General features: G+C 33.7%; 1 protein-coding gene across 5 annotated transcripts in view; it reads left to right on the top strand.

Moving 5' to 3' along the window:
* Positions 1–1724: 1724 nt before the first annotated feature.
* Positions 1725–13213, top strand: part of LOC143257576 (protein GDAP2 homolog) — a 65086-nt gene continuing 53597 nt past the window's right edge. The window contains exons 1-3 of one of the 5 annotated variants that reach the window (XM_076516460.1): positions 1725–2066; positions 2744–2948; positions 11828–12003. In XM_076516460.1, the coding sequence (XP_076372575.1) occupies positions 11831–12003 (173 nt within the window). In that variant the 5' untranslated portion in view covers positions 1725–2066; positions 2744–2948; positions 11828–11830. Of the gene's footprint in view, positions 2067–2315; positions 2450–2503; positions 2949–11827; positions 12004–13213 lie in introns of those variants that run through there. The other 4 variants (XM_076516464.1, XM_076516461.1, XM_076516463.1 and 1 more) reach the window with 4 other exon arrangements.

The raw sequence follows: 13213 nt of genomic DNA, 5'->3' as shown, positions 1-13213 counted from the left end.
TTTGGCCTGCTACAGTCAGTATACAATAAACCTCGGAAACTATTATAGCGATTAACGCTTATTTATTGGAAACTAGAGAAATTTGAGCAGGAACGTTTATAGATTTCGAACGTTACAAACTTCAGTGAATTAACTTCGAACATTAGTATTTGTACGATTGTTTGTTTGTTTGGTTAGAATTAAGCACAAAGCTACACAATGGGCTATCTGTGCTCTGCCTACCATAGGTATCGAAACTCGGTTTTTGGCGGTATGAGTTCTCAGACACACCGCTGTGCCACTGGGGGGGCAATATTTATACGAAGGCATTTGATATTTACGTCGGTGAAAAACTTACATGTGCCTGTGAAGCTAGCTAGTTAATTAATTCGCTCTCCGTGAACGTCGATTGTTTTTGAATTTCGCACTAAGCTACTCGAGAGCTATCTGTGCTAGCTGTCCCTAACTTAGCAGTGTAAGACTAGAGGGAAGGCAGTCTAGTCATTATCACCCACCGCCAACTCTTCGGCTACTCTTTTACTAACGAATAATGGGATTGACCGTCACATTATAACGCCCCCACGGCTGAAAGGGGCGAGCATGTTTGGTGCGACTGGGATTTGAACCCGCGGCCCTCAGATTACGAGTCGAACGCTTTAACCCACCTGGCCATGCCAGACCTCTCGTTAACGTCGATAAAAGATTCAGTTCCAGACTAGAAAGAAGACTCATTATTGTTTATAATGTATATAAGCCATTATATACAAAGTACAAATAACCAGATTTGTGGCCAGTTTAATATTTTATTTCTACCATATAACATAACTATGTTTAAAGAGAAAGAAAATATTTTTGTAGATAAATGCATGACGAAGATTAAAATGGAGTAGCGGCATCTAGCTAAAACGTCACATGAGGTTAAATTTGAGTCCCGAACCTCAAAGTATAAATAATCAATGGTATGGCATGTTTTCGAAGACTGTTAAGTGCCTTAGCTAAGTTGATGCAAAGTGAATTCATTGATTTACGCCGCCAGCGCTAGGAATATATATATATATTGTAAAATGTGTGAGAAATATAAAATGATGATCGGTTGGAAGCACTTATTCCAATGTTCGATGGTGCTTATTTGTTTATGGTAAGGTTATTAATCTGTTTCTAATTTTGAACTGCAAAACACATTGAAGGCAACCAATTGGCAGCACTCATCGCTGAACTTGAGTTACACTTTCAGCCGCGGGCGTGTTTGGCGTTAGGTTTCCATCCCGTGACCCAGAGATTGTGAGTTGAGCGCCCTAACGACCAAACCATGCCAAGCCGTTACATTGCATTTTGCATGTTTATTTTTTGAAGTTACTACTCTTACCCAAGCTATTTTAAAGTAGATTTCAGTATTTTGAGGATCAAACTTTGCAAAAGTGTGCACACTGAACTTAGCTCTTAACAATCATACTTATGAATAATTAAATATTTGCACTAACTGTACGTACTAAAATGTTAATTTTCTGGGAAATTTCACGTGACCTTAGAAACAAATATAGTAAAGCTGATAAATAAAATTTGAAAGTTTGTTCTAGCCGTGCGTGATAATAAAGATTAAGCAAAACATTGTTTTATTTTTCAATTAAGATGAAAATTAATAAGCATATATATCCTATGTACAATGAGCAAATTGTATAAACAAAAAAGAAGACGAAAATAGTTTTGTTTCATCTTTTTCTTGCTTATTTTGACTAAAAAAAAACAGTTTTGTTTGCGTAATGAATTATAACAAGTTGAATAGGAGAGATGGCAGTAAAAAGCATATTACGCTTGTGAATTAATCGTGATTTACTCTGCCCGTAAAAAGGTTTATCGAGTGGTTCATGTTTATTTTGTGAAAACCTTCAAAGCTCAATTTATTTCGATTTCTTCCGGTTTCGGTACAAGACAAACTGTCAGATTTCTATAGTATTTTTTGGGACTCTGAGCATTTGTTGAGTGATGAGTACGTGGTGACATACAATGCAAAGATTTAGAATGATTATTTTGTTTGATTTTTAATTATTTTCAGTTTATTGGAGTTTATCTTATTGTCAACATGTTTGGTAACAATTTTATTTTTTTGTTAATGCTAATTTTCTGTGTATGTATCTTAAGTAATTACCCTTAATTAATATTTCTCTTATCCAGAGACGTACAGTGATTATGATAATAAGTCTTGAAAGATTGATGAGGGTGGATTATTAATGAAAAAAAAAAAAGGTTAAAGTGTATTTGAAACTATCTATTAAAATATAAAAAAACTACAACTAAACTTTCTTGTTAGACAACAGTAACAACACATTTGAAAATGAATTGTGTGTTTTTTTACTGTTTTACTGTTTTCAATATGTATTAAGTAATAATGTTTGCATTCCTGTCAATAATTCCTCTAATTTACAAATTACGTTTTTGAACTATGATGTAACAGTATGGACGTTTGAAACAGGTATTTCTGAAATAACAGGTTTATAAGTGTACAACGTTTTGACTCTTAACAGTGAGAATGAAACACGATCATTCATTTACAGTATTAAATGTACATGTATGTGTGTGAGTGAATCAAAATGTAACATATTAACGGCTGTCATCAGTCTAAGTCTAGCGTGAGTCTACGTTACAAAGCACCAATAAACTTTAAAGGTAGGACTTAAGATAGAAGTTGTACAAATTTTAGAATGTAGTACAGTTTTGTACACATTTTACCTACCGAATTACCACAAACTTATCTTTATTTTCACAGTTTCAGCGTCATTAAATATTGATATTTTAAGGATCATGAAGCAAATCTATTTACCCCCTTCTGAGTCGGACTCACCTGGATGTTGATTATGAACCACTGTTCTACAATTTCTTGTATTTCTACCATTCGTACGTGAATTACTTCTACCATTCTTTGTTAGGAGTCACCTAACTCTTAAGAAACGGACATTATTCGTTACCACAGGGTGAGCTTTATGACTTTTTATAATGTTTCTAAAAGTTTATTTTAGCATAAAAAATGTGTTTTGTATACAAGTTTACTGCAATTTACAAATCGACAGTTAGGCCTCACGTATAATGTTATTGCCATGTAGTTTTTGTTTATTTATGTAAAAGGACATGAACTATAAGTTATTGGAATGTAAAATGTTCAGAGGTGTGACACTACTATTACTATGATGTAATTTAGAATAGTTGTTATTTTAAGGCTTATTAATCACATTTTATCGTGAGAAAAGAATACAAATACAAGAGTTTGTGAATAGAATTCTCAGTTTTTCACAATCAAGGTTTATCATTGCATATTTGAAGGATATGTATTGATAAGTTTTTACACATTTCAGAATATTTTTAAAATATTGCATATATACTTTAATTCTTTAGGATATTGTCTAGACTCTAGATTATACTAATAATGGTAAACTGCTTCAGTATATTGACCACCATTGTTCTTAACTCTCATTTTTAACTTAAACTCTTGTTATTAGTATTAGTTAATATTAGATATAAAACAATTCTTTTTATAGTATGACAATATATCATTAGTATAGCTACACTACCTATTGATAATTGATTTCCTTGCAGTATTAAAGATTATTGTAACCTTTTTGTTATTTTCATTGAACTTTCCATAGGCTTATTGTGTTTTGTTTTCAACTTTTCAGAAGGTTTAACATTAGTTATTACTGCCTGTAGGCAGCTCTATGTTTTTTAGTGTTAATTTTTTATAGGTACTACATATTATGTTTAATATAGTGTCTTCTTTCTTTTAACATTGTTATATTTGTACATAGACATTACAGCTGTTATTTACCTAATTACTATGTACTTTTATAAATATTAGTTTTAGATATACCATAGAACTATTATTGTTATTAACTTAAACAGTAACATGTAAATATGTTACAGATGTCACTATAAATTACACTATTACCAATTTTGATCAAAGGAAATTAAGGTATCATTCTAGTTACCCTCCTCTGAACCCTTTTTCACAATTCAGTGCCCTTTTAAAGAGTAAAAAATCCAAAACTAACACAGTATTTCAATTGTGGCTCAACCAGTGTGATCTGTGCAATGACACCATAACCTCTTTAGACTTGTATTCAATATATGTGTAGATAATAAATATAACCTGCAATCCCATTTGCCCTTCTCCTGGCAAAAGCACTTTGTTTGGATGGCTCAACCCTTTCACCATGGGCTTAATATAATATACACAAATTAGTCTTCACATTTACACTATAACTTTTGGTACATTATGTGTATCTTCACAGAATTTGGTAGACTTTTAGTATAGATTACAAGTATTTTGTATACAAAAAAATCAGATTTGTAATGAAATATTTTTACTAAAGAATTGTTTGTGAAAATAAAGTTTGTTTTGTTACTAGTCTGAGTGCAAAGTGATTTCATGCTATGATTAAGAAAACTGTTCTTCATCCTGAAAATCTCAAATATTAGTTACATAAATCCTAAGATCTCTTATATATATTTCAGATGTTTATTTTGAGTTAGACTATATATTATGTTATTTTATACACTAACTATATGGAGTCTGTCACTTGACCAACATTGTAACCATTCTAAAAAGTTAGGAAATAAATATAAATTATGCTTATTTTGTGCTACAATGACTACACATTATAATGCAAAAATATGAATGTTTGGTCTAAGTAGCTTAAATCTTATAATGCTATATATTGATACATATATTTTTATTATATTGACCTTCCAATCATGCCTAGCTAACATTACATAACTTGCATTAGCGAGGTGAGTGTGCATTCATGTTACATATTCAGTAATATGAAACTGACTTTTATTCTTCCCTGCTTTGACTGTGTTTTAGTAGACTAGTATATTGTAATATACAGTCACATTTCAATTATTATACATTATATATATGTGTATAGATTATTACAATATAGAAATAAATTATTAAACTTATTTCTTAAAATGTAGAACAATAAATAAAGAAGTAAAGCAAACAATTATCTCTTTTTGCTACAACCTTTGAATCTAATTACTGCTGGACACAGGTTGCTAAGTCTTTTAAAATTTTCCACTTGGAGGTTGTTGTTTTGTTTTGTTTTTATACAGTTGTATAACCAAAAACTCAGTGCAGACTAAAAACACAACCTAGCTCCTTGAAAACTTGGATCTAAAGAATGTGGTAGCCTTTTTACATATTAAAATTGCTGAAAAAGCTACTCTGGGGACATTCTAAGCTGTTGATTGGTTATTCATATGTCATGTGCCATTTCAAAAAAAGAAAGTGTTGAATGGGGCTAAGGTGTTTGGTTCAGTACATAAGCCATATATCAGTAAAATAAAAAGATATGAGGTTCTTATTTTATATTATAGCTTGTCAGTATTAGTAATTTGAGTTCCCAATTTGTACAAAACTATAGACTTAGTATTTTGACATCACAAACCAAACATTTAATTTTAAACAGTGCTGCATTGAACATGACTCATTAAAATCTATATTTAAATGTGTTATTTTAATATCTACTTTTAAATTAAAAAATTAACTTTTACATAATATTAAAGATTAAATATTTATCTACAATTTAATTCCAAACTTACTGATATAAAATAGTGGTTCAATTAAATTTTGAATGCAAGTCAACAAATGCGATGACATGGCCTTTGACCCATGATCCATTTGCAAAAGAGTTAATAGGCTGATAGGTTAGAACACCAAGATATTTATTTTCCATGACATGGCCTTTGACCCATGATCCATTTGCAAAAGTGTTAATAGGCTGATAGGCTAGAACACCAAGATATTTATCTTCCATGACATTGCTAAGGTTATTCATATCAAACTTTTACACATAATTAGAATTATAATATCTCTCATGTATAACCTTGCATTTATTATAATTGAAAGTCATCTGCCATTTATTCACCCACCTCATCAAATAATCCAAATCCTTTTGTGAAGAAAAGCATCCCTCACAGCCAGCGATACCAGAAACTTGAATATTGTAAGTGAATTTAAATAAGGCACTGGCCATTCCTTTATCTTTGTCATTGATGTCAGTTAAAAAGAAGAAAGTGCTAAGCTGATCCCTAAGATACCCCATTTGTGACACAAACCCAGCTTGACTGAACTCCATTTATAACAATCATCTGCTTTCTTCCATCCAGCCAGTTTTTTTATCTAGTGACCCAGCCTATCCCCCTTATTTACACAGATAACTTTAGCTAGTCTTTTATATGCCGTATTGTCAAATGCATTTTGAAAATCCGTACACACCAAAACTAAATTCAGAGCATCATCTGTATAAGGAGTAACCTCTTCAAAAACTGTTGAAAGATTATTAAAGAAAGATTTCTGATATGGGACATTACCTCTTCTTACACAAATAGCTCCTCTCATTCAGTGCTGCCTTGTATGTGCAAACAAGTTGTTTGTGTGCCACTTGCCTTGAGCTCCTATGTACGATATGATCAACATGGTTCAGCTGCATCTTCTATGTAAAGCATCACACAGCAACCCTCCACCAATAGGAGTGTGACATACCTTCTTGACACATGCAACTCCCTCTATCCAGTTGTATTGAACAACAACTTTTCATTTGGCAGTACTGTTTTTCAAGGTTTTTATTGTACTCTTCAATCTTTAAACTTAATACTTTATTTTTCAAAAGTGAAATTGTTCATTTTAATTTTACAAAAGTCCCAACTTCAAGATAACTTATTTGTCCAATTTTCATTTATTTTGTTCTAACACTTTGATCATTCATTGGTAACGATGAATTCTGAAGTACAGGTTGCCACTTCAGAGGTAGTAAGTTCTACCAACACACTTGCACAGGCCACAGGTGAGGGTATGGAATTATTGGCTCTCATCTTCACTGATATTGATCTCAAAAGGAGACAGCCTGCTTTTCCTGGTGTTGCTCACATTCCTCCTAGACATCCCAAACCTATTAGGAACATGACAGCCCCTTTTTTTTTACCTGATTTTGCCATGTCTTTCTATGCCCCTACTACAGAATTGGTTAAGCCTCGTACTGCTTTTATAAATATGGTTTCTCAGGTGTGTTCTGTTTTATCTATTTCCCCAATTTATTTCTTATAATCCCTTTCCTTTTTTGTTATATGATATCTCCCCCTTTTCTTAGTTTTTGTGTTCCCCCATTCCAATCATATTAGGATTCATGCAGAGCGTTTTGTCTCCCAGGTGGTTGATGGTGCTAGCATGCCTTTCCCTCTGCAGGCTTTGTATCAATTTGGTATTCATATCCTTGCATGCCATACTGAAGTGCTTTCAGTCTGGTTGCTGATCATCTTTCCCATCCCAACAACATTTATTTCATGTAGTGGTCTCTCGATCTTCTCTTTTTCCATTGAGATACTTCTCACCTAAATGTGTTTGCTACATTTCTCAGTACCAAGTTGCCTCTGTTTTGTGCTCTGGTTCCTCATCGTTTTAAGCTGGCTGTTGATGAATTCAGTCAATATTGGATTAGAAAACACTTTTATGTGTATTCTCCCACCCCTCTTTTTCCTAGGGTGATTTTGATTGTCCATGCCACTATATCAAGTCCTTCTAATTGCACTCTTTTAGCTGGTGCAGCAATGTTTTTCATAATTGCTCCAGCTCCAATCTGCTCCACCATTACCTCTTCTCCTATCCCTTCTATGCCTGGTAGTTTTTATACAGGCCTTGGAGAGGAGATCCAGATTGTCCTTGGGAGTTGCTTCATTTCTGGCTTGTTTCGTATGCCTTTCCTATATGGATATTATCAACACCGGTTGAATGTTTTCAGTCATTGGTCTTTGAGTCAGGAGTTTTTTCTGCTTGACCCACTGTTCCTTATCTTATGAATTACCTCACTTAGCTTTTTGATCAGAAATCTTTGGTCTTCTTAATTATGAATTATCAGGCTGCTTTCTCCTATACTGTATGTTTTTTTCTCAGTATTGTAAACATTTATTTCCCTATCCTTTCCCTATTGTTGCATTATTTCCAGATTCATTATCCTTCTCAGCACACATTTCTTCAGGATAGTAACATCAGCATAGTTATTTGGTGCCCTGCTTTGCCCTTGTCTGAACCTTTGTCTTTGAGTTTGATCTTTCACTTATGTAATAAGACTTGTTTCTTTCTACTATTGGCCTGTGGACATCATCATTCTGATTTACTTATCAGTATTTGACATGTGTTCTCCTATATCTGGATAAATCTTTCCCAAAACATGGGCAGGTCCTCAGGATATCTCTTTCTTGCCAGTTTTTTTTTTTCATTTCATCCCTATATTTTTGGTCTGATATACTACTGTTTCATTTAATGTTCTTTTTCATTATATTGCCTGCATGGCTTCTTATATGGTGCCTGCTCATCTCTTAATTCTGTGGCAGTTATCTTATATTCATGGTCTTTCTCCTTTTACCCTTACTAACCAGGTTTGGCTTGTACTTCTGTGTCTCCTTCTTCCTGTCATTTGTTTTTGGTTTCTTCTCATGAGGTTAGGCACCTTACTTTTCCCCTGACATTACATCTCCGACATCCCTTGGAAGAAATTCTTCAGTTGGGCATTGGACCACACTACATATATTCATCTCTCACTATCTGCAATGGATTACTATTTATTCATTGTAGGAGGGTTATGGTTTTCCACCTGTGGCCATTTTGCAGACTTCAGTGAGACTGTGACTGGATAAGTTATTTTTGTACGGATACATCTTATTTTTTTGGTAGCTTTCCCCTTTTTTACTGTACAGATCCCACTCTGTGGCAAGTGGTACCTAGCCAGATATCTTTCATTGATTCAAATTCACACAATCAGGGCATGATGACTTAATGTTTATAAATTTCATATCCACTAAATGCTCACTGTTAATGTGGGTGTTCCTCAAGTTTGCATGTAAGTTTTTCTTGCAATATCAACTTATTAATATACCCATTCCAGATCATACTCACCCACAGATCTCATGGGTAAAGCAGAAAGGGATAACTGCCCATCTCGTGCCTTCCCTTAGATTGAATAAGTCAGGTGTGGTTTTCTTTTCAAAACAGTGTTTGTGGTCACCCACTGTACTTTCACCACTGTTGACATTTCTGTGGACTCTCCACTGCATTTCCTTTTCACTTTTTTTTCTATTGGAGTAAAGTCCTTACCACTTTTCAGTTCCTAGCTGCTAGGGTGATGAACCCTGGAGGCATCCTCTTTAATGTAATAGTCATATATATGATACAAAATGAATCCATTCATTTGAGAGTGTGGTGGTGTTCTGTTGGTGTAGATGATATGTCCTCCAATCTGACACTCCATCTCTAAATTTTTATGTGAGGGAATGTTGTAGCTTTGGAATGAACTGTCAAAACTGCAGCTTACTCCTTCATTTGAGATTACTCTTCACTGAAGTTGAATGATTTGTAATATTTGAAATCTATAAATGTTCCTGGTTATATTCTATAGTTTGCCAATTAATAAGCATTAATCACAATCATAGCTTTCTAGGCACATAGCACACCAACTGTAGCTGACCAATAATAATAATACTCGTTTGTCTCTTGACTATCTACTTTTTATATGAATCATGCAAGCTTGTAGCAATTTCAACAATGTTCTAACGAGCTTTCATAAAACAAGTATTGTTGATTGTTCTTTTCAAGAAACGTCTACAAACTTAGAGTACAGGCACAATACATAGCCAACAATATATGCCACATGCAAGAAAGAAAACTATACTAAAACAAAGGTAGCTGTTAAAATAAACATATAATGGTAAATCTGTTACAATTAAAAAAAAAAAAAATTCTAAGGCCCAAGCATTCCTTTCCAGGCATTTTCTCCAATGATAACTAGAGGCATGTTATTTGTTTATGTAGCTGTCATTCAGGTGTTTCCTCTTCAGCTCACTTAATTAATCATATATTTACACGTGACAAGTCTTGAATTTCAGTCCATGATTGATACTTTCAGTGTTATAACTTTTATGATCATCATCTTGTAGAGCTGTGATTAACTATGATGTAACAATATGTTGCCTGCTAATGTTTTTAATACATGATTTCCCTCTATCATCCATCAGGTGGTTGTTTCACATTCTGTTCCATTGTCTACTTCTCCTGTAAATAATTTTTGCCAGCTCTTTCATCACCAGCCTTTACTTCTAGTTCTACTCCTCCTCAGTGAGAAATAGGTAGTTTTTACTCTTCTATTTGCAATGCTCACAGATCAGGTACATGATATTCCACCTCTATACCTGTATATCATAATGATTTACTGGTTGATTTACTTCATGGACTTCTATATGTCTGAACTCTACGTTGTCCCACACCTTTCATATTCTTTTTATATTTGTCACTTTTCTAGTATTGGTCTCAGATCACAACCCTTTAAAATTTATTGAACATCAATTTTTTTTAAAATTTTTTTTACTTCTTTATGTTAGCTTGATAGCTCTTCATTTTATCCTCTCTTTTCTTTCCAGGAATCTGCTCATCTTTGTCTTTCCCATACTATTTTTTAATATCTTCACTGTTCTCCTTTCATTGAGGCTCTTCATTGCAACCTTGAAAGTTTTGTTGGGGATATCCATTTTACTTTGTTTGCCACATTAGCTTATAGTTTATTTCCTTTCTCTCTTTTCATCTGGTTTCTCTGATTTTGTATTCTTCAAGAATGGGTTAATTTCTTGTTGAATGTCTGTCTCCCTTCCTCATCCTTCTGTGACCTTTGTCTTGCCCCTTTTCTCACAGACTAGGTCCTTGGGAATGTTCTTGACTTTTTGAAATTCTGAACTGATTCTACTAGCCAGCATTCTTGTATTATTTCCTGACTCATTAGACCATCAGTTTGCTCTCCTTCCTCACCTGGCACATCAGACAGGCCCTTATGTTCCTCTTTCCAGTACTTCTTCTTCTTGTTGCCCTTCCTGCAGAGCAGGACTTAAGTGCTCTCAGTGGTGAATTTTTTCTTTGGAGCCAGTTCTGGGCTCTAGTCCTGCATAGAAAATTCCTCTTCCTTGCTGCTACCCATTCTTGAGGTGATAGACAAAAGATCCTCTTTCTACCACAGAACTGATGTACAGTTTCAGATGCTACCAGGTTTTGTTTGAGGTGGAACTCCACTTTATGGTCTGTCACACCTGAGCCACTCTACACTGAGGGGCCCTATTATTTCTACAACTTTTATTGGGGTCCCTCCTTATATTTCTGCTCTTCTGGCAGTGGTCTATCATAGGTGTGTTGTTTTTAGTTCCTTCTCACACCCCATTGGTTTTGTTGTTGGGGGGGGGCTTCCTAAAAGGAAATCATTTTCTCACAGCCTTTCACCTATTCAATGTGGGATCCTAGTTTTTTTGTGAGAGCAGGTAATATATGGTCTTAGAAGTTAACATTTTCCTAAACTAAAAGTTTATTTCTGATAGATACTTACCTTTCCTTGCATTTCCCACCTATTCTTCCCACTTTTAGTGTGGTTTGCATGATCTGATCAATTTCAAAGTAGTTAACAGCTGCAAGATTAGAGAGAGCACTTGGACAATAGATGGAGGATTGCTGCACATTAGTATGTACATTTCCCATGTTAGTATCTGTGAGAGCATTGAGGCTAGTGGTAAGCAAAACTTTGCTCCAATATAAGGCAGTATAAGTTGAAAGCTTTTTCTGAGCAGAGTATCAATCCACTAGAAATACATTTTCAGTTTAGTTTAGGAAAACATTAACTGTCATAAAATAGGAGGAGTGCAATCCTATAATATAAGTACATTCTACTATTTTCTTTGCAGTTTATATTGTTATCTTTAAAACTGTACTTGTATATTTGTGTTCAAGCTTCTTCATGTGATAAATACATCAAACAAGTATTTATTTCAGGTCATGGATCCATTAGGGATACTGGCTGATATTGTTGATGTAAGCTCTTTAAAGCCTTGGAGCCAAAGTAGACCCAGAAACCTGCATGATGCTAACAGTTTTGGGAATCAGGAAAAAATTCATCGGACCAGCCCATTTCCCTGTAGTGATTATATTAATAACAAAGTGATTTTGTGGTGAGTATTCTGCATGCAGAATGTGTAAATAAACCAAAAATATGTTTTGTTTTCCTAAGCTAAATTAGTAAAGAGCTTTTACGAGGTTCTTTCAAACTTCTATAAGTCTAGCAAATAGAGATGTAGGATTGCCACTAGAGTCCCACAGTGAATGCTCTTGGACTCTCAACTTTCTGTGTTTTCAATAGTCCTATAGGTAGCATTTGTTATACTTAAAACGAAAAAAAAAAACTTTAGTGGCAGTGAAAAACTTTGTTTACTATGTACACTACATGTTTACCTTTTGCAAATGGAAGTATGTTAATGTTGAGTGATAAAAAATGTTTACAATTTACACCTTTATGGTTCCTTAATCAGTGTTAAAGAAGTTAAGTGCACTTTCATACCCAGTTAAAAAATATTAGTAATGTACATAACATATTGCTTATTCTCGTCAAGTGCTAAAGTAGGATAATGTGCAAGAGGATAAAGTGAACAGTTTTTCCAACAAACATGAAAATATCTTCTGTTTTTAAGGTATTACTTGAAAGTGACTACTTGATTTCCTCTTTTCATTTATGATTTGTTTTGGTCCAACTAGCATGTTGTAAACAAATTATTGTAAGAATCTTTCTTGTATATCATTTAGTAAACTTTAATGTTTCACAAATTATTTTCAAGCAGAAAATAAAGAAAGCCATTGAATACTTTGTAATTAAAACTACTTGTTTGATGTCATTTGTTTCTAAAATATGTGTATCACACAAGAAAATTAAAAACATTTCATGTAATAAACAACAATTTGTTGTTTTTGTGGGATAATGTTTAACTTTGCACCAGTATAATGTATTTAGGAAAATGAAAAGGTTTACTATTCTTCAAACAAAACACCATATCCTTTTACAATTTTTATACATTAGACTTAATTTCACGTGATTCCCTTTTAAGAATCAAAGTTTGTCTAGTTCGATTTGAAATTAGAAAATGGCCATAACCTGAAATAACTCAAAACCAGAACTAGAAAGGCCAACTTTAGGTGACTGATGCTGCTGGTTGAACTACCCATCCTGAACTAGTCATCCTGGCGAGTTATTATTAAAATTTTGCTACAAGTCTTTTAAAACTTTTATAACTTTTTTTGAAAATGGCCATAACATCAAATAACTTGGAACCAGGACTGGAAAGGCCAACTTCAGGTGAGCGACGGCAAGTTATGATAATAACAATTATG

The sequence above is a fragment of the Tachypleus tridentatus genome, chromosome 7 (assembly GCF_004210375.1).
Source record: "Tachypleus tridentatus isolate NWPU-2018 chromosome 7, ASM421037v1, whole genome shotgun sequence".
NCBI lineage: Eukaryota > Metazoa > Arthropoda > Merostomata > Xiphosura > Limulidae > Tachypleus > Tachypleus tridentatus.
This window is presented reverse-complemented; position numbering and strand designations above follow the sequence as displayed.